The sequence below is a fragment of the Paraphaeosphaeria sporulosa genome (assembly GCF_001642045.1).
Source record: "Paraphaeosphaeria sporulosa strain AP3s5-JAC2a unplaced genomic scaffold CC84scaffold_18, whole genome shotgun sequence".
Taxonomy (NCBI): domain Eukaryota; kingdom Fungi; phylum Ascomycota; class Dothideomycetes; order Pleosporales; family Didymosphaeriaceae; genus Paraphaeosphaeria; species Paraphaeosphaeria sporulosa.
This window is the reverse complement of record NW_017253377.1, coordinates 134,566-154,438: the sequence shown is the minus strand read 5'-3', so window position 1 is coordinate 154,438 and position 19,873 is coordinate 134,566. Positions and strand designations below refer to the sequence as shown.

The 19,873-nt window shown below is 53.4% G+C and overlaps 5 protein-coding genes across 5 annotated transcripts; 3 read left to right on the top strand and 2 right to left on the bottom strand.

Annotated features, from left to right (window-relative positions):
- Positions 1-4,048: 4,048 nt before the first annotated feature.
- On the top strand, positions 4,049-6,006 carry CC84DRAFT_1182054 (kinase-like protein; the record flags this gene model as incomplete). The annotated part of the gene is made up of 6 exons (XM_018180594.1): positions 4,049-4,091; positions 4,160-4,282; positions 4,356-4,467; positions 4,519-4,723; positions 4,775-4,930; positions 4,975-6,006. 6 exons carry the CDS (start codon positions 4,049-4,051, stop codon positions 6,004-6,006), a joined length of 1,671 nt encoding a protein of 556 aa, XP_018029025.1.
- Positions 6,007-6,142: 136 nt separating this feature from the next.
- CC84DRAFT_429343 (uncharacterized protein) lies at positions 6,143-6,860 on the top strand. Its single transcript, XM_018186203.1, has one exon. The coding sequence runs from the start codon at positions 6,278-6,280 to the stop codon at positions 6,743-6,745; it is 468 nt and encodes a 155-aa protein (XP_018029024.1). The 5' UTR covers positions 6,143-6,277; the 3' UTR covers positions 6,746-6,860.
- A 3,458-nt stretch (positions 6,861-10,318) lies between these two features.
- Positions 10,319-11,667, top strand: CC84DRAFT_1170020 (tryptophan synthase beta subunit-like PLP-dependent enzyme). Its single transcript, XM_018179814.1, has one exon. It carries the CDS (start codon positions 10,526-10,528, stop codon positions 11,543-11,545), a length of 1,020 nt encoding a protein of 339 aa, XP_018029023.1. The 5' UTR covers positions 10,319-10,525; the 3' UTR covers positions 11,546-11,667.
- On the bottom strand, positions 11,668-13,262 carry CC84DRAFT_1170019 (acid protease). The gene is made up of 3 exons (XM_018179813.1): positions 12,540-13,262; positions 11,825-12,465; positions 11,668-11,773 (listed from the first exon to the last, which is right to left on the bottom strand). The coding sequence occupies exons 1-3, from the start codon at positions 13,169-13,171 to the stop codon at positions 11,760-11,762; spliced, it is 1,287 nt and encodes a 428-aa protein (XP_018029022.1). The 5' UTR covers positions 13,172-13,262; the 3' UTR covers positions 11,668-11,759.
- A 238-nt stretch (positions 13,263-13,500) lies between these two features.
- CC84DRAFT_1223652 (uncharacterized protein) lies at positions 13,501-19,698 on the bottom strand (the record flags this gene model as incomplete). Its single annotated transcript, XM_018183510.1, has 5 exons — positions 13,501-14,511; positions 14,569-14,635; positions 14,736-15,099; positions 15,797-17,093; positions 17,143-19,698. The coding sequence occupies 5 exons, from the start codon at positions 19,696-19,698 to the stop codon at positions 13,501-13,503; spliced, it is 5,295 nt and encodes a 1,764-aa protein (XP_018029021.1).
- Positions 19,699-19,873: the final 175 nt, after the last annotated feature.

Below are 19,873 nucleotides of genomic sequence, written 5' to 3'. Positions count from 1 at the left end.
CATGTGCCGATGCATACGGGCGGCGTAGCCCACGGACTGGCTCTCTGTGGAACAGGACGGCGGGCTCCAGCCTCGACAAGGCTTTAGGGCCCAGATGGATCTGACAGTACAAGGAAAGCTTCTAGAAGCACTCAATACTCCTTTTCGTCGCTGAATGCAGTGCGACCGTATCCCGGCTTCCGTGCGGTAGCACAGCGACGCCTCTCCACTTGTGCGAGTTCTGATTCCGTGCATATGCTAAGGAGCCGCTCTCTCTATGCGACCTGCAGGTCTGGCTGGTTTAGGAAGCTGCTCAGTCGGGAGAACTGGCTTGATTCCGCCTTGATGTTGCGTCACGCAAGAAGTAGGAGCCAAGTGACATGTATGGGACCATGGTTAGATGCATGATCGGATCTAAAAGGGTATGAAGTCCGCCCGACTCCCTATCGCTGGGTGTTGCCAGTGCTCTGGTGCAGACAGGGCCCAACGGTCGCTTACTTCCCTACTTTGTCCGGACGCCTAGAGTGTCTTGCGCAAAGCCTTGGTAGGTTGCTACTTCACGAAGGATGGTGCTATACCTCAACCTTCGCCCGAAACGATAATTTTGTCAGAGTTGAATGCAGGCTGGCCGACGATGCATGCGCATCCAAGCTGACGACGTGTCATTGGTGCAACCCATGCATTAGGTCGACGGGGAGAGATCGGACACTACCGAATACTGTGAAGATACATTAGGTCTCTCTCCTGCATGCACAAGATAAGTGGCGTTGACGTTCCCGAGGTCAGTGGGCTACGAACCTAAATCAGAGTTATAGTACAGGAAGGTTCTGACTGTGCCCGGATAAACACGTGGAAGATAGAAACGGGCCCACCTTGTGCTTCAAGGTTCCCACAGAAAACTCCATGGTGTATAAGCCTGAGAGTATTACACTACGTCTCCATCAATGCCTGAGGATCAATTCGCGACACCAAAGCCATACTTCCGTACGGGACCAAGGGTGGGTTCAACGCAAGTAAGAATGCGATTTCATAGCGTCTCCGTCGTGTTACACAATTCTTACTGGGCTCTCGGTTTCGCTTTGCTTCCACAGTCCTCTTAGCGCACCGGACCTCCACCTTGCGCCGCCTTGCGGAGCGGTCGCTGAAAAGTCGGACAGCCCCTGTCGTGCAACTGGGAAGCTATGCACCGACAATAGGGCTGTCCGTATGGGAAGCTGACGGGCGTTCGAACATAGGCGCTTAGCGAGGATGTGGGCGGGGGTGATTGGTGCGCTTCGTGGCTGCTGTTTTTGGTCACCGATGCCAACGCCGAACCACGAGGCTGTCCATCCAACCAGGACTGATATGTACAGCCTTGTCTATATTCCATACTGTGGCGTCGGCTGGATCTTTCATCCCATGTGCTCCCAACCTCGTTCTCGTTGTACCTCGTGCATGTCTAAGAGCATTGGCATGGGTCCAAGTGATGAGCTAGTTTAGGCACGCGCGTATTGTACCATGCGTATGGGCTGCAATGAGGCCCCAGAAGCCTGAGCGATTGTCCAAGCGTACAGAAAGTGGTGCTGAAGAAGGTCTTGGGCGGCTACGAATCGTGACGACGAGGCTCCGGAGTCCGTCACCAGAGGCCAGGGCGAATGTACGGCTAAAAGTCAAAGCTCGTCATTGTAACTCTCTGGAGAGTGCATGAGCATTGTAGAAATAATACGAAAAGTGCAGTGTTGCTGCGGGCCTCCGAGAGAGGTGCACGTTTACGCTTCTGTGCTAGGTACTGTGGAGGTGCCGTTGGTAGAAGAGGCACTCGTCAGCGTGTTTGGTAGTGTTTCAAAGCTGGGGCGTGCTTTTACTTACGAGGTCAAAGGACGAAAAGCTCTCTACTTGAGGCGTTGGTATGTTCTGACTGGAACGTAAATTTGACCCAGCTGAGCGGACTGGAGGAATAACCCGAAATGCATCGGACGTTGACTTGCGATATGAGACAGCACCGACTGTGAGGTTCGCGGAGCGGAAGCAAGCATCCTTCAATTATCTGAGGCAGCGCGTAGTTGGCGACAAGAACGTACATCACCAACAGACAACTCGCACCATTCACGAAGTGCGGAAGGTGAACGGATCTTTGGGTGGTTTGGGCTTTGTCCACGTCAATGGTGACAGGGTTGGTAAAGCGTGCCGCACCACCGACTGCAGAGTCAAGATGAAGGAGGATTCACGACGATCTGTTCGCGCCCCAATGGCGCCGCCACGTATGTATTGCGGCAGTGGAGGACCTACTGACATGGCATCAAGGAGAAACAACCATGGATGTCCCCACCCCAAGAAGATTTTCTTGGTAGGCTGCTGCAAAAAGAAATGGCAGGCGAAGAAGCAACCCATGCTGTAGCAAGTCCTGGCAGAATCGTGAAATCGATGCAAACATCAATGCATTGTGGAAAGTATGCATAACAAAAAGATCCGAGACAGCCATCTCGTTCATCATCAACAGGAGACCCGAAGGAGACTGGAGCGCGTATGCAGAGCACTTGCAGAGGGTAGTGCTTGTGAGGTACGTACGCTGGTCGTGCCTGCCTATGATGCCCTGTGCAGGCAAGATGTCGCTCTTGCCTCGTCCTCGCCTTGTTCCAACGAACATGTCTTCGCACCTCTCAATAACAGCTGCTGCTGCGAAGCTACACAGCTCTTGATGCAGTCGATCTCGTATTTATCGGTTTCTTCACATAACACATATTGCGACTTGCAATCAAAGGCGTTTGTTCTTGGCTCTCTCCAGCTTACGGGAAATCCGGAGGACGAATTCAAGATCGATCTGCATGGCTAGTTCCCTTAGGAGCCCCCTTTATTTAGCGAATCCTCCGGAAAGACCCATTGAAGTTCCCCATTATCTGTCGCTGCAGCCACGGAGCGGGATGAGACGCGAAAGCAGCACACGAGCTTCTAGAGCGCCACAGACAATCGCTGGGCTGGATTTCACGTGGCACCCCCGGAGACTCGGTACGACGAGGCCAGAGACAAGACGACACGGCGTGTATCCGTCCAGTTGCTGGTGAAGGGATTCAGGTAGCTGCTTCGGGGGCAGCAGAACTATCACCGTCAGGTTTTGTAGAAGGCACGCTGGAGATGCTGTGGGTTTTGGCGGCCTGGTCCATGACGACGCCCTGGGCTCCCCCTGGCCTGCCCTCGGCTTTGGCGTTTCGAAAGCAACAAGCAAGGCCTGCAGATCAGACGGGAGCGCAATGAGGCCTGATCCGTGTGGTGTGGCCGACGTCTCGTGACGACAGGGCACCGGGCGGCCAGACCCAGAGCAGCTAGGAGGCCAGGCGAGGGCTCGTATCGCATGCAGAGGCCGCTGACTGTGTCTTCGGTGTGCGACGCACACACGTGCGGACCCTCCCTAGCGTGGTGAAGGATGGCCAGGAGTAGTCAGCCCCGGCTCGTGGGCAACCATCTAGCAGCAGGATGCGCCAGCCGCAGCCGTGCAGCGACCTCTGACGCAGCGCTGGGGCAGACGACAGCGAGCAGCACAAGCGCGCTGAGGCAGCCCGGAGCGCGCATGAGAGCGGCGCGCAGGGAGCGGAGGTAGGCCCGCCAAAAGTTGCAGGTTGGAGGCGCTCGCGGATTTGGCAGCGCGCGGCCGCTACGGGCTTGCCTCGCTGTCGAGCAAAACGTGGCCATCCTTGCCGGCTTTGCTTTAGCAGCCTTGGTGCGCCGCCTATCGTGCATTTTTCCTGGCGTGCCAGCCCAGCGAACGGACGCTCAGCGCCGGTCGTTCGAGCTAACTCGTTCTCCCTGCAGCGCCCCGGCCACGACCAGTGCGGCCGTCAAAACTCCTGGGCCTCTCCTTTCAGGGCCCTCTGTGCGACTCCACCGGCCAAGAGCCTGCCTCTACCACGCAATATACTTGCCCTCGCTGCCCGCTGCCCATTCTGGTCCACTGCCCGCCAGGCTGCCTCTTGAGCACCTTTGTCCCCGCATCACCGCTCGCTAGCCCGCCTGCGCCCTGTCACCTCGCCCACCCCCCGCTGATGCCTTTGCTGCCGTCCAGGTAATCGGGAGGCCACTGCCTTTGTAGCTCGCGATGGGTCAGAGCAATGGAAAGCCCGTCGTCTTCACCGACCAAGGTTCGTCGCCCTGCCCTCGCGGCCAGACAATGCTCGCCCTGCACAACACCGCTAACTGTCTGGAGCAGTCAACCTCAACCATTTCCGCCTGCTGCGCGTGGTCGGCAAGGGAGCCTTTGGCAAGGTCCGCATCGTCGAGCGGAAGGACACCGGCCTCACCTTTGCTCTCAAGTACATCAGGAAAGATGAGAGTGAGTGCTCCCACCCCCGCGCACCGCGGCACCACGACCCGACGGGGAACTCGATGCTGACGCTGTGTCACAGTTGTACGCTCCGAAAGTGTACGCAACATCATTCGCGAGCGACGCATGCTCGAGCACCTCAACCACCCCTTCCTCTGCAACCTGCGATACAGTTTCCAGGACATTGAATACCTGTACGTTGGCACACCCGTGGATCCATGGTCGCCTAGCTGACAACGCGGCAGGTACATCGTCGTTGATTTGATGAATGGCGGCGATCTTCGATTCCACATCTCACGGAAGACGTTCACGGAAGACGCCGTGCGGTTCTGGATATCCGAGCTCGGCTGCGCTGTGCGATATATACACACACAAGGCATCGTGCACAGGGATATCAAGCCCGACAACGTACTGCTGGACTCTGAAGGCCATGTGCATCTCGCTGACTTTGTGGGTCACCGCTCATCCCCTGAACGACGCAACACAGCTGACACTTCATAGAACGTGGCGTCCGATTTCACGCCTCACAAACCCCTGACAAGTAAATCCGGTACTCTTGCCTACCTGGCACCGGAGGTCTATGAAGGCAAGGGCTATTCGTGTGAAGTGGATTGGTGGTCTCTGGGCGTATTATTCTACGAGTGCATCTACAACAAGGTGGGTGAACAAGCTCCTTTCTGAGGCACCTCTGACGATGACAGCGACCATTTGAAGCAAGCAGTCATGACTCGCTCGCTGCGAAAATTTCGAAGGGCGAGCCTACCTATCCCGTTACGAACCCTCCCGTGTCGATGCCTTGCCTGCATGCCATAAGCTCGCTACTGGAAAAGGATCGCTCGAAGCGCATTGGCGCTATCGGATTTGACACATTCATGGACAGTCCATTCTTCCGTCCGCTCGATTTCGGAGCTCTGGAGAGAAAGGAAATTGAGCCAGTCTTCCGTCCGTCAAGTGATAAGACAAACTTCGATGCCACTTACGATTTGGAAGAATTACTACTAGAGGAAGCGCCTCTGGAAGCCAGAGCTCGAAGACAGAAGCCTCGCGAGGCTTTGAAAGACGACGCGACAGACGCCGAGATCCGTGCGGAGGAATTGCACAAGATGATTGAAACTCTCTTTGAACCCTTCAACTACACAACGGTCCCAGATCAGCGTCCCGCTGCCATTGGGGTCGGAGACCCCGTGGATCCACTCAATGTATCTCGCGTTAGCAACAATAGCAACAGCGAAAACACTCCCACCTCATCAACATCGCATCAAGACCCATGGAACCGCCAACAGCAGGAAGGGGATAGGGATCTGCGACCTACTCGATCTATCAACACTCGCTCGACAACACACTCGCCTAATGGCAGTCCACCTCTCGCAGCAGCTGCCCTAAGTCAACAGCAAGCTTCCGGTTCGCCGACTTCCCAGCGCGGAGAAAATGCCGATTACTTTCCGACCGATGGACAACCAGTCTCCTATTCGCGTCCGATGAACAACCGCCGTGGAGGACCTCAGCGTAGTACCAGCATGGGCGGCGGCGTACAGGTAGTTCTCAACGAGACCGGCTCGTGGTCCGATATGGCTAATCAGAGCTCTTTGCTCATACAGAACCCTAATGCTGAAAGGCCATCAGGCATGCTTGGCTTCCTCAGTCGCAAGAAGGGCCGTGATAGGAGCCCCAAGGCGAAAGAGAGGGGCGTACTTGGAAAAGAAGGCGCACGCGTCATTATCAGCAACACTTGAGCTTTCCATCCGCTTTGTTTCGACGCCATGACGATTTTCATTACATTCCGTTGTCGACGCACATACACCTGCACGGAGTCCTGGTGTTTTGGGGCCCGACGACGTCTTTCAGCAGCGTAACTACCGCCGTTCAGCCTCGACTATTTCATCTTGCATGAAACTCTTTGCATCTACCTGTACCGCTTGTGGTACCGGCGTTGTGTTTTTGGAACGAATTTTGTCTGTCCCAGACATCTTGCATATTGCCTCCGAGGCTACAGACCCGGCGTAGATGTATGCTGCCACTTCCGGGCTACACGGGCTTATTACCGGATGGGAGACTTGGATTCCACTCTATCTTGGGGAATGTATATTTGAACACAAGGAAGAAAGCTACGCATTAGGCAGGCGCGGGGACGCCACATGTAAGAGGAAGAGTGTTAATCTTTCTCAGGATATCATAACTTTGAAATACCCATCAATATTGAATAGTTCAGCACATGTCTTGTTGCGGATTGTGAAGACTGGACTACGAACAGGGTTATCACCAGTTAAGGATTTGGTATCAGGAATTAGGCAGGGTAAAGAACAACGCACTTTGCGCATCGCTCTCACAGCTTCTGCATCAACTCGGCGACGCGTAAGCATGAATGTAAACACACCGCTTTACTGTTTCCTCGATATGCCAGGGATACCGTGGCGAGCGTCAAACAGTGACTGCACATTTACGTCCAGGTCTGGAACCTCCCAACAAACATAACTCACAGTTCACCTGGAATGGCATTTAGACAGCTTCAAACCTGCAGGGCGTGCGCTGCTGCGCATATACTCTATCCTCAGAACATCCTCTTGTCCGCAGAAGTGCAAGGGCATTGCTTGTACTGTGCTAGGTTTCAAACGACTGAGGTGCGAGTATTGTTTCTATGGAGATCTGATGACCTAGCGGGAAGGTCTAGAACGACTCTTTTGGAGTGCGTGCGTGAGGCTGGATGGACTTTGGCATTATTCTGTCTGTATGCCAGAATTCGATGAAGTCACGTGCAACCGCTCGAGCAGGTGTCCAGACGAGCTCACATGCTTTTGCAATTGATTTTCCGTTTCAACGCGCAGCACCGAGATCTGCTACCCGATTTGGGTGCTCATCCGACACTTTGTCTTCGCTCGACTTTTCTTCGGCGCTTCTCTTCAACAAACGATGCCGATTTTCCCCAGCGCCACTTTCCGACTCGGTTTCCCAATTGCAACGCATGCATTGCTGCAAACTCAGTGCATGTGACAGCGCGCCGTCAACCCTGCCATAGTCACTTCGCTACACGTCAACCCCGGATTCCTTGTGACAATCTGGATGCGAACGGGCCTGGAGCCGATTAACTTTCAAGAGTACCCCCGAGTAACTCTCGGCTAGGCACGGATGCGGAAGTCGAAGTCTGTTCAAGTCGCGCCACCTTCCACGCGCAGACGCGCGCAGAGCTCGAACGGACGAGTCATGTCACTGCGCTGGTCTGCTTATGTACTGTAGGTTTAAGGTTTTCGGGTATGGCAACCGTGCCGTTGGCCGTGATGCTGGCGCCGGGAATGGTGATCGAGCAATCGTGACAGCAGGTCAGGAGAGGATTGGTGGGGGGTCGGTCCGGAGGGATGGGTTTGCTAGGTTTGCCTGGTATCTACTGTGGGTTGGCATCTTGCGTTTGTACCGTGGTTGTGTGTGGATTCGTCCTCAGGTGGAAGCGCATAATGGACCTAGGTCAGTTGCATTTCATTATACTGAAGTCTATTTTTTCATGTAAGCTTCTAGTAAGAGTTAGTCTTCTTCATTCTTGCGCAATTTGTTGTACGGCACAATAGAATAACAGGCTTGAAAGCTCGTCGGCTGATTCTTTTTCAACTCATGTGCTCTTTCCTGCGTCCACTTTGTTCTACTTCTCGCTCCAGGTAACTAGCATTGGCACTGCTAGTTGATACTCTCTCTATTTCTAATAACCCCTTTAACTTTTCTGACTTCGGCCTGGAAATAAGGTGGGCTTATATGACACGACTTTCCGATGATTTCGCGGCGTCCTCATCATAAGTTTCCAAACTCACTTTTCGCAATTTTGATACAAACAAGATGGAGAGCTCCTGGAACTTGAAGTTGGTCTCCTTTACTTTCCTGCATTCCACCTCGCAGTCGTCTCAGGCAAGCCACGCCCAGGTAAGCTGAGACCTCTCAAGAGAACTCTCATCGAAGTTCTGGGCAAGGTGGAAATGAATACACTAGATCTTCATTCTGTCGCGAAGTTCTTCGCACTGCCATATCTAAGCCGCACCGTCTCGTAGGTCTTCCGGCTCTCGTTCTTCAATCCCGGTATCTCTACGCCACCACACGTGCTTCGCACGGGACCGCGATGGTTCCAACACGGTTACATCAACGGATCGCTAGCACCCCCGAGACCTGCGCACACCAGAATGCACCCAGGGAAACGTCTGTATCGGCCGGGTTTAATCGCGATAGAAATCTGTATGCTTCGGTGGGAAGTAGTCCGGGCCCTGCTCATCAATCAGGGCTGGCTAAAAAGAGAGCCGACTGTTTTATCGCAACAGTGATTGCAAATGTTTCACGAGGTTATCCAACGATGTAAGGCTCTGGGCCGATATTACAGCATTATTCAACCTTGGATCGGAACGAGGGGGGAAGCAGCGGGAATTGGAAATACGTTTTCAATGACGCAGCCGTCGGCCTTTGCAGGGGTGTTTCTTCCATAATCTTGTGAAAGCATCCTAACGAGGCCTCTTTCTCTGATGCAAGTGGGACTGCGTCGGATAATTTGCTCTTAATCCAACTGCGCATGCATTCTATGTTGAAATGGTAGTGATCGGTACCGCTGTCAACACGAAATTGATATCTGAGATGTTCTAGGCCATAGCCAGCGTAGACTGTCAAGATTTCCGTGAAGACGCAGACCATTGAAATGATGTCCGCCGCACGACCTCGTCGCTCGTAATGGAACACCTCTGGAGCACAGTATCGCGGTGTTCTTGCGGTAGGGCCTTCTATCTGACTATTTTCCAACAAGAAATTCCGAGGAAGACTAAAATCCGCGATATATACTCTCCACAGATCTTAAGCATAGCTCGAGGTGATTTCAATTTCTCTGCGATTGCTTAGAATATTTGCCAGTTTGACGTCAGGATATTTCGTAGTGTGATCCTGAATGAAGGCCAGAGCGCTGGAGAGGTATGCTAGAAAGGATGCTAATGCGGAAAGACGATTGTTATACTCCGGGGTTCCAACGAGTTGTGCAAATCACAGGAGCCGTGACATAGGTAGCGACGCTGGTCGAGGTGTAGCTATAATGAGCAGTCTGGTAGGTAGCAAAGGCCTCAACAGACTCTACTGTGAGCCCGGAAAAAGGGGTAGCAAGCTCAGAGAGATCGGATCGCGGTGAGCTTGAAGGCCCTATTAGCGGTCTGAATAGAGAGCTCAGCCTTCCCAATTCGCTGTCAAAAGTGATTCTAGGCTGCAGCGTCCATGGTGATTGCTTCTGTTCCCGATCGTTCACTTCGGCACTTGTGATCGCCAGATCTGGTGTGAGTGATCCAACGGCTGCCTTCCATTTACTGGAAATTGGATTTTCCAAAGTAAAATTGCTGTCTAGGGCATAAATAGAGCCCAAAACCACATCCGTCCATCTCTCCCACAGGAATTAAGGAACAAATAAGTTTCAGTTGATGGCTTTGAGGAATATTCGTTCGAGTTCGTTGATATCCGATATTGATAGTCCAGTTATCTTGCGCCACCCTCGGACGCTGTAGTTGTGATCTTGCAGATAATTTGTAACAACCATCAAAAGCAGCGAGAAAGACACGTTTCCCGGATCGTAAGATATGGATTGCGCAATCAAGCTGCTTATCTTGGAGAATTACTTCCGAGTCAAGAAGGTGATTTTTGATTCGGAGAAGGTGGTAGCTACGAGCATTGAATATGGAAACGAACTACGAAGTGTGACCCTGTAGAGTAGTGGAATATCGAAATCGCCCAGTAGCATTAAAGAGACACTGTAAGTTAGTTGACGTTGGACTTCACATTGTCAGCATGTAGCCGCCTGAGGTCAATGGCCTGTTATCAATTTCTCCGCGCAGCGATTTTGGAGCACTTCGGTCTTACCTATGGTATTCTGCGCCATGTAGATGTTGGACGTCTGAACTTGTTCTTTAAAACAGGGAAAACTACTATAAACTATGGTCGACGCCTTGCACGTCTGCTCTGCTCCGGTGGGCTTACTAATCCACGTGTAATCAGCCTACACCCGCACCATCCGCCGCTGCCGCCACTGCCGACTTCGCTTTTACGTGTCTCCCTCAAATAACCACCAAACAGTGGAAATCGGCATGGAAGGCGGTCATACATAACCAAAGGGCGCGGAAGTTTCCCCAGAGATATGTTTAAATGATTTTCTTGGCTTAGCGCGCATTAGCAGGACACAATAACAGAAGGGCGCCCTTCACATCAAATTCTCTTATCTTCCCATTCGGACCATTTGGACTCAAACCACACGATATCATGACTTCATTACAGCAATCCCCCGCGCTACCCTGCCCGTGGAGAGAGACACCCCTGAACCGCTCGACCCTGCTGTCCAAGCACGCAGGGTGCCAAGTGTACCTCAAACTGGAAAACCTCCAGCCATCTGGCTCCTTCAAGTCGCGCGGCATAGGAAACTTCCTGCGTAGCCACCTGGCATCTGCCAATGCAGAAGATCGACACCTCACGCACTTCTACAGCTCGAGTGGCGGCAATGCGGGTCTGGCATGCGTTCATGCCGCCGTCACGTTGGGCGCCGCGGCGACTATCGTCGTGCCGATGACGACCTCGGCGTACACCATGGACAAAATGCGCGCTGCGGGAGCTACGGAGGTCCTGCAGGAGGGTGCATCCTGGTATGAATGCGATCAGTACCTGCGAGAAACAGTCATCCCGCGGGCGAAAGAGGCGGGGGAGATTCCGGTGTATGTTCCACCGTTCGATGCCTCGGAGATTTGGGAAGGTCATGCTACGCTGGTGGGGGAAACACTTGCGCAGATGAATCAGGATGGCCCGCCGGATGCAATTGTGTGTAGTGTTGGCGGGGGCGGTCTTTTTTGCGGTATCGTGCAGGGCTTGGAGAGGGCTGGACTCGAGAATGTCCCTGTGTTGGCGGTTGAGACTGAAGGTGCACATTCTCTTGCTTTGTCGCTCGATAAGGGCGAGCTGTCGACATTACCGGGAATTACGAGCATTGCGACAACTTTGGGTGCGAGGACGGTTGCGCCACAAGCTTTTGAATACGGTCAACGGCCAAACGTCACGAGCGTTGTGCTTCCAGATCACGCCGCGAAGGAAGGTTGTGTGAGGTTCGCGGACGATGAGCGGATTATGGTCGAGGCTGCTTGTGGTGTAAGCATGGCTCTGTGCTACGGCGGTAGGTTGAAGAAGTATCTTCCTAACCTGACGGAAAAGAGCAAGGTGGTGTTCGTCGTCTGTGGTGGCAGTAATATCACTGCTGAGATGCTGAGCAAATGGACTGCTGAACTGAAGGAGTAAAGGGGCTATCAAGCACTAAAGAAGGAATGATCACCGGCAAAGTGTTGAGCATTGCAGCTCCGCACAGTATAGAGTCATCTAGTGATGTCCTTTATCAGTATTCTACATTGAAAAATACATATACAGAAGTTTAGAAGGGGTTTGACTCGGTCTGTATCCGCTGCTGAATCCGACTACTTGCTGCCGAGGTGTCAATGGCAAGGCGCCCGCAATCTCAAGACTCAATCACTGCCGCTATATTAGTTTCATGGCTGGTCAAAATCAATAGCAGAAACTCACATCCAATCTCATTGCGGTCCATATCAAACGATAGATCAAAGTTCCTCAGCAGCGGCAATCCCAGAACTGCGCCTCCTTCATCGCCCCAAGTAGGCTGTATCTCCACCAGGCAATATGGCCTCCCATCGTACCACCACACTCCAGTGTACTGCCACCATGGAAATGTGACCGTCTGGCCGCCTAAAGTGAGTGTCAAGTCCGGCAAACTTTCGCGCAACTTGCAATCTATGATGCCACCTTCCCCATCTTCCGAGGAGTGCGCCCCGAGGTAGTCGAAGATCGTATGGACTATCTCATTGGGAAGAGCAATCGCGAAGGCCGGTTCGAGAGTGATGGCAGCGGAAGCGGTATAAGAGATATTCAAAGGAATGGTAGTACCATTGAAATAGATACCACCGAGGTCAACGATCCAGCCCTCGCCTATCTCAGACGCTTCGCTCAGTGCAATGCGATATTTCGCTGGCGGTGGCTCTTCGCCGAGTGTGAGGCTTCCTCTATCATTGTTGCGTTTTGGCAGACTCAACGTCATTACATCGCGAGCTAGCACTCCACTTTCCCTTAATTCGTACAGAACGTTCGGGCGTGATTGAACATCGTAATACGAAGAAGATGTCTGGTTCGGTCGAGCAAGTCCAATAGCACTGTGTGATACAGATTATATTCAGTAAGTAATTTAGGCAAGAGCGCAGCGCGCCAAGCATTCGGAACAACTTACCCATCGCAGAACTCCGCCAGAATCTCTAGCAACAAGTTTTCACCATAAAAGACATCTATGGCTCCGAGAGTCGCATTTTGCACCTGAAGCGACACGATGTGCATGGTGTCGCCGAACAAGCTGCCTTGGGCTGTCTGGCCACCTAAACCCACGCTAAACCTCAGGCCCATATCGTTCGACGTGGACGAAACCGAATGATTGTATGCGAACACACGTTGACCGCAGTCGTTGAGGTGGTGGTGTGTTGGACAATCGACGGACCGCACCACCGCGCCGCCATACCCCAGATCGATCAACATCGCAAATGGCTGGGGTGGAGTGCCAAAGGCAAAGTTTGCCATGTAGAAAGGGAGGCCAAAGACATCGACGCGTGCAACTTCAAGGACTGCAGTCTTCTTAGCGTTGGTAGTCAATAGCTTTGTCAATCCAGGATCCGAAAGGTGTGCCTGCACAGCATCATGATGCGGGTTATGGTAGACCTCGCGTTGGAGCAGCTTCGGATTGCGTCGTGTTTCCAAGAGCTTCTCGTGAAGTGATCTCCGATGCGAAGTAGGCAAGAACGATGTGCTCGACGTCCACGAAAGCAGTAACGTGATGAACACAAATCGCACAAATAACTGTTGCGACGGCATCTTCGATTCTGTCGGAGGGACAGAAGAAGCACTTGCGATATTTACGAATGAGATAGGCACGATGAAAGTCAGCCTGACATTTGGAAAGTTGGAGGTGGATTGATGGTCGCAGCGGCTTCGAAGGATCGCTTATATTTCCGCGCTAGCAACCGTAATCCTGTAGCATCACTCCGAGCACACACGAAGCTCATTTCACTGGCTTTCCTCGCGAATCGTTTGGGTCATTAAATGCGATTTCGTTATTCAGACTTACCCAAACTTCATGAAATTGTTCTCAATTCAACCCGGTAATCTTCAGACCCTCCGGGGTCAAATGGTGCACCGATATCCTACAACTTCTCCAACCTTCCCCCTATCGTGCCCTTCTCCGCCTCCAGCCTGAACACTTTGTCAGGGTTCAAGATGCCCCTGGGATCCAACGCTCTCTTCACCGCTCGCATGACTCCAACACCAGCCTCACCCACTTCCTCAACCAGCATATCTCTCAGCTTCAGACCCACCCCATGTTCTCCTGTTATAGTGCCCTCCAATGTCAACGCCAGCCTCTGCACTTCCACAAGCACTTGCTCCGCTTTCTCTTTATCCTCAACCGGGCATACAATAGCCGTATGTACATTGCCGTCTCCAACATGTCCAACATTCGCACAAAACCATTTCGACGTATCGTAAGGTCTCTTTGCAATGATCTCGTTCGTCTCCTCAATGAGCGTAGCCATAGCGCTGATCGGCACTGCCGCATCCGTGCTGATGAATAGGTCCGTGGGAATTTTCTTCATCGTGACCAGGGCGTTGCCGAGGCATTTTCGGGCACCCCAGATGACGTCTATCCTCTGCTTGTCGCTCGACGCTTCGAAGGCTAGTCCACCATTTTCTTTGCATGTTTTCATCACGAACGCTATCTGCGAGGAGACTGTTTCCTTAGAACCAGCGAATTTCACGAACAGCGTGGGCGTTTCTTCGAGGTGCTCTTTTGCCAGCTTGGAATGGTTGATGGATACAATGGAAGGCTTGTCGGCGAGCTCAATGGCTTCGAGTAGATTTCCGCTTTGCAAGATCTGCTTGACGGAGCTGACGCCTTGTTGTAAGCTCGGAAAAGTCGCTTTACCAACGTGCAAATTCTGGGGCAGAGGAGTAATCTTTAGCACGGCTTCTGTAACAAGGGCAAGTGTACCTTCAGAGCCGATAATGAGGTGCGTGAGGTCATAGCCAGCGGAGGATTTCCGCGGGCGTCTGCGCGTGGTGACAATGGTACCGTCGCTGAGTACGACCGTCAGGGAGATGACCCACTCTTTCATCGTGCCGTAGCGGTATGCATTCGTGCCTGAGCATGACATTGCAACCTGTCGGCATATCAGCTAGGATTCTTGTACTTTTGCAGTCACTTTCTGGAAACCCACCATCCCGCCGATCTTTGCACCAGGCGCTGGGTCTACAGGAAAGAACAGTCCTTTCGGTGCAAGATACCTGCACATCGTCAAGAATTAGCCAAGTTAATCACCTTGTTCTTCAAAAAAGTTCCTTCTTCATGCTCGCATGTTTCAAGAGAAAATATCCTCCAACTTACTCGTTCAACTCCACCCACCCAATCCCGGGCTGCACTCTTACATCCAAATCCCCCTCACTCACACCTATAACCTTGTCCATGCCTCCAAAGTGCACACAAACTCCGCCCCGACTGTTCGTCAGTGCACCCGGCAAGCTCGTCCCGCCCGAATACGCCGTTACCGCTATTCTCCTCCTATGGCATGCTTTCAGAATGACGGACGTATCTTCTGTAGTCTTGGGGTAGAATACAGCTTTCGATATCTGCTCAGGCGGTGCATATGAGTGGCTTGTAGAGGATGTGGGAGTGAGGTCTGCAGTGTTCGTGGAGTAGGCCGTGGACGGTGAGGCATTCTGGATGTCCTGGATGAGGGCGGCGATGTTATCTGGAGTGTGATTGTAAGTTAGAGGCGGGGCATCTTTAAGGGCGAGCGTGGATACGTCTCGCAAAGCCATGGTGTGAATATGAATAGTTTGTTCCTATGGCGGGACAGATAATCGAAGTAGATGTAAGCTGACTGAGGGACTAAACGGCTGTTCCGCACGTTGGCAGGCAAGCTTACCGGACCGAGGCTAGACACCCGTTGAATTAGCCTAACCACATTGGCTGTCGGTCCGATGTCTCGAATATTCTCTTAGGATGTGAGAAGCATCACGCTCTTAGAATAAGAGACGTATAGTCGAGACAATTGTTCATTCATCTACATACAACAATGAGAACATTCCTCGCGTTATATGCAGATCGTTGCCTGCACACACGCAACGGACAAACCCCACGGTGAAGTCCTCCTCAATACCCTGATATCGAAGAAGCAGAATGGACCGGTGAGTCAGGTGTATATCGCATCCGCAAGGAATATTCCATCAACAAATCGAGGCTCAAAAGCCAGAGCATAACAATAGTCCCCCAATCCATCCATTAAGAAGGGTTTCTAGAAGTATAAAGCATATGATGAGTCGAAGAAAGCATTGGTATCGATCAAATGGCAGTTCGTAAAAGTCAATGAAACAGATTTAGGTGCCGAGATCAAGGCATGTCGGGATAGGTCTTCTTACGCCAGAATTTGGCTTTGCTGGGCTTACTCTCTTCCCTCCTGATTGTCGCACCCGGAGCGGGGGCCGGAGGCTCAGGAGGTCCTGAGTTACGAAGGAAATCAGCAAGATCATTGGTAGCAGACCGACCAGCGCGAGGTTCACTAGCCGCGCCACGGGCTTGGAGTTTGGGCTTGTAGCCACCTCGAGGGGGATTCGAGGCAACAGAAGTCGAAATATGGGCCTGTGAAGGGCCTGCACGGCTGTTCGTCCCGTTCCTGGGCGCGGAAATCGACGAAGTCAAGCTGTTGGTGTGAGAATGCCCATTAGCACCACCCTTGCCAGCGGCTGCGCGGGCTTTTGCTGCGGCTATGGTTTCTGGGCTGAGCATGAAGGCTTGTGGTGGACTATTGGATGTAGGTTCCATGCTGTTAAGGAAGTCCATCATGCTCTCTTCTCTGTGAACGGGCTTGTTGGATGTGGGGAGGGCCGTCAAGAGATCATCATCTTCATCATCAGAATCAATAGCGTAGGGGTCCTTAATACGACGGCGAGTGCGCGTGATCTGGGGCTCAACATTCGACATGCTGCCTGATAATTGTTGCGGAGTATTGGAGTACGCAGGCTGGGTCACACTCTGCTTCGGAATCAGGCCGGTTTTTGAGTTTGAAGTCTGCGAAGACTGTTTGGAAACAGTGGAAACTTGCGAGCCATATGCCGACTCAACGTTGCCGTTGTCTAGCATGTGGTCGAATTGATCAGAGTCTACAGTCGTTCGAAATGGGGCGACCGAACGGGGGATTCTAGGCTGGCCGTTATTCGAATTCGGGGGACCTTGGCGGATGAAGTCAATCAAGTCATCGTTGCCGCTGCGTTGACCGGCGGGACTGCGAGGCTCCATGTGTATGCGAGGTTTTGCGGAAGGGCCATCCCCAGCAAGGGAACTGGAATGAGAATGGGAAGAAGTCTGACGTGTTGACAGTTTCCTGCCAAGTCCGCCGATTGAGGAAGAAGAGCCATTGTTCGGCTTAGCACCAGTCCCACTGAGCGCAAATCGCTGTACAGGCTTCTCATCACCGGGTGCTGGTCCAGTGGAACGGATGAAGTCGGCGAAATCACGCATGGAATCCCCTCTGACTTGCGGTTCCCTTGCCAATGGCTTCTTCATGGATCCCTTGCTGCTTGACGAAGGAGTGGGTCCATTACTTCGCGGCGATGTCCGAGTTGGAAGGTGCTGGGATCCAAATTGGCTGTCCTTGTCTGCATTGACACGTGGGTACACAGTGACCGAGGATTTGGCCGGTTTGGGGGAAGGCTTGGGCGATTCACGCCGCACGACAGCTGCTTCCTGTTTCTATTAGTATTTCGTACTTGCAAAAAGCATACAGGCAACTCACATCCATGTCACGCATGTTTTGAGGAGTGAGAGTTACCTTCACGGTCTCGTCACTTCTGACCAACGAATCGAACTCTCGCTGTCGGTCCTCCTCTGACATGCGACCGCTGAGACCGCGTGGACGGCCATCGAGACTGGTACTTGATTCACGTCCGCTATGAAGGATGGATGTCCCAACGGATCGACCAGCAGTTGAGGAAGAGGAGGAGGAAACGCGCTTGAGCGAGGTTTTGGTATCGGCAGGTCCGTCAGTCGGTCCAGATCGAGAACGTGGCGAGCCTTCGATTGATTTGAGGTGAGCGGGCCGCTCAGCGACGGCAACGATAGGCTCGCGAGCACGCTGTGGCGATGTGTAACGACCACTGCCTTCAGAAGGGCTCCCCCTGCGCGCAGATTTCACTGGTATACTTGGTTGATGCTGCTGCTGTTTTGATTGCCACGCTTCGGTCTCCTGGAGCGACGACAATCGCGTTCCTGGTGGGGTGAACTCACGCGGTCGCGGCTGGGGCACGTGTACGTAGGGTTGCGGTACATCCCTTCGTTGAACCTCTTTACGGGCATCGGGTATCTCTGACGGTCCCCGAGTCCCGTCTGGTGTAGGAGTGCTACGAACGTGAATGGCAGTAGGGGCAATTTGGCGTGGGAGAACCTCCACGTATCCTCCATGCGAAGGATGTTTGGCGTGACCGAGCGCCTTCTCGGCACCGTTGACTTCGGCCGAAGGGGAGGGTGAAGGTATCGGAATGTTCGAGGTGTGTGCAACTCCAATAGCTTCTGGTCCAGGGGTATCGTCCTCCGAATTATCATCCTCGAGAAATGATCTTGCCTCCATATTGGGAGTCATACCAGGGGAGTTTGGCTGACTCCTGTTTTGACTTCTCAAGCTCGAGCTTCGGGTCGAGTAGGTACGTACAATGCCAGGCGGTCCTGTTTTCTCGAGAGACATGCGTTTCGATACAAAAACGCGGGAATCTCCATTGTAATTCGATTGTGTTGGGGTATCCGCCGAATCTTCTTCCTTGCCGAGGGTGCTCTTCTTCTCTGTACGAATCGGACCGCCGGGGGGAGTCATGCCAAAACCCATACCAGTTGAAGCTGCGAATGCCACCATGTCCGCATCCGCTTCGTGGTCACCGTTCTCTTCGTTGTCGTGGTGCATGTCTTCCTGGCGTTCATCGTGAATGTAAGAATCGTCATCGGACGTTGGCTCCATAGCTTCCATAGGGGTCTCAAATGGCAGGTCATCCGCCTCCTCCTCTGATTCCTGCTCGGAAAATACCGGTAGAACGAGAGACTTTCTCTGCGGGGGTGGGACGGACAGAGGTCGCTCCTTGGCAACTCTGTTCCTCAGAAGTTCGGCAGGCGCGAGCATAATGACGCTAGTTGGGCGCTGCGGACGTGTGACGGGAGTCTCCGCGCCGCTACTCTCATCCTCTTCAAAGGTACGCGCAAGACCTGGGACCTCTATCTCCCTGATGTCGTTATCACCAATGGGAAGAGGAATGTTGGCCGCGATCTCCGTCTCTGTGGGTTTATATTCGGGTACTTCGGGGACACCGTCGATCATTGAGCCGTGGTCGGTGTCATGGCTCAGGTGTCGTCGGTGGAGACTTGTGTAGCTGCTCATGCTATGTATGCCGCGCGGCGAAAGCGGCGTAATGGGGGACCGCACACGCTTCCTCCAGGTTCTCCAGAGTCTACCAAGCGCTGAGTTGAGGGCAACCTTTTCAACGTCGAAATCTTCCACGATAAGTCGCTCCAGCTGTTGCTCTTCGCTGTCCGGGGACTGCTGGGCCATCTTCCGCATTCTCGCAGACAGCCTGGTGAAAGCGGCTTGACCCGAAATGAGCAGTGTCTGCTCGGCTACGTGCTCAACGATCGAGGTGAGGAATATAGCAGAGGCCCACGACACAAGCCCGGCTTCCTCATCGTCGCTCTCGTCCATGCTGAGGCCGCGCTCTTGCTGGACGTATCGTTCCTCGTCTTCGTCCTCTAATTCGCCCAGCCGCGTGTATACCATGATGCGCAAGCGGGTACGCTTCCAAACCTTCTCCACGTCCCATGGCTCGCCCTCATTTTTTTGCTGCGCCGGGAACTCCTCGTCATCTTCTCCGGCAAGCAGGCCTGCCAGCTCTTCATCAGCCGTCGCCATAGCCTCCCGGGCTAAACGCGGCTTCAAAACGTCGATTATGGCGGGCCGAATCGCAGTCAGCGACGGCGAGCGCGCCGTGGACAGGAAAGCAAAGAGCAGGTGATCGAGGAAGGCATTAAGGAGGGACAGCGCCTGTTCGCTGAAGAGCGCATTGGACAAGCCGGCGCCCGGTTCTTCGTTGACGGAGACGGCCGTGTCTTCGCGGAGCTGCGCATTGTGGTTGTCGGTGACAATCTGGGAGGCGACCGAGGCGGCGATGTAGGCGGGCGCGGGACGCACGCTCGAGGGCATCTGGAAGGTGACTGAGCCAGCGAGCGAGGGCCGGTCGCTGCTGAAGCTCGGAGCTCTGCTGGAGCGCGGCGACGAGACATCACCCGCATCGCTGCGGCTGCGCTGATGCTGCATTGTGGCGGCGAGCTCCTCAGCTTGCGCGCAGAGTATTTGCGTGGAGGACTGGCGTTGTTAGAGTTGCGGCGTTTTTTTTTTAGTAATAGCAGCGTGCTGCGAACCGGCGGAGCACGTCGGCGGCTGGCGGCTGGCGGCTGGCCTCGTGGGCGCGGTGAAACGATTGGATACTGGG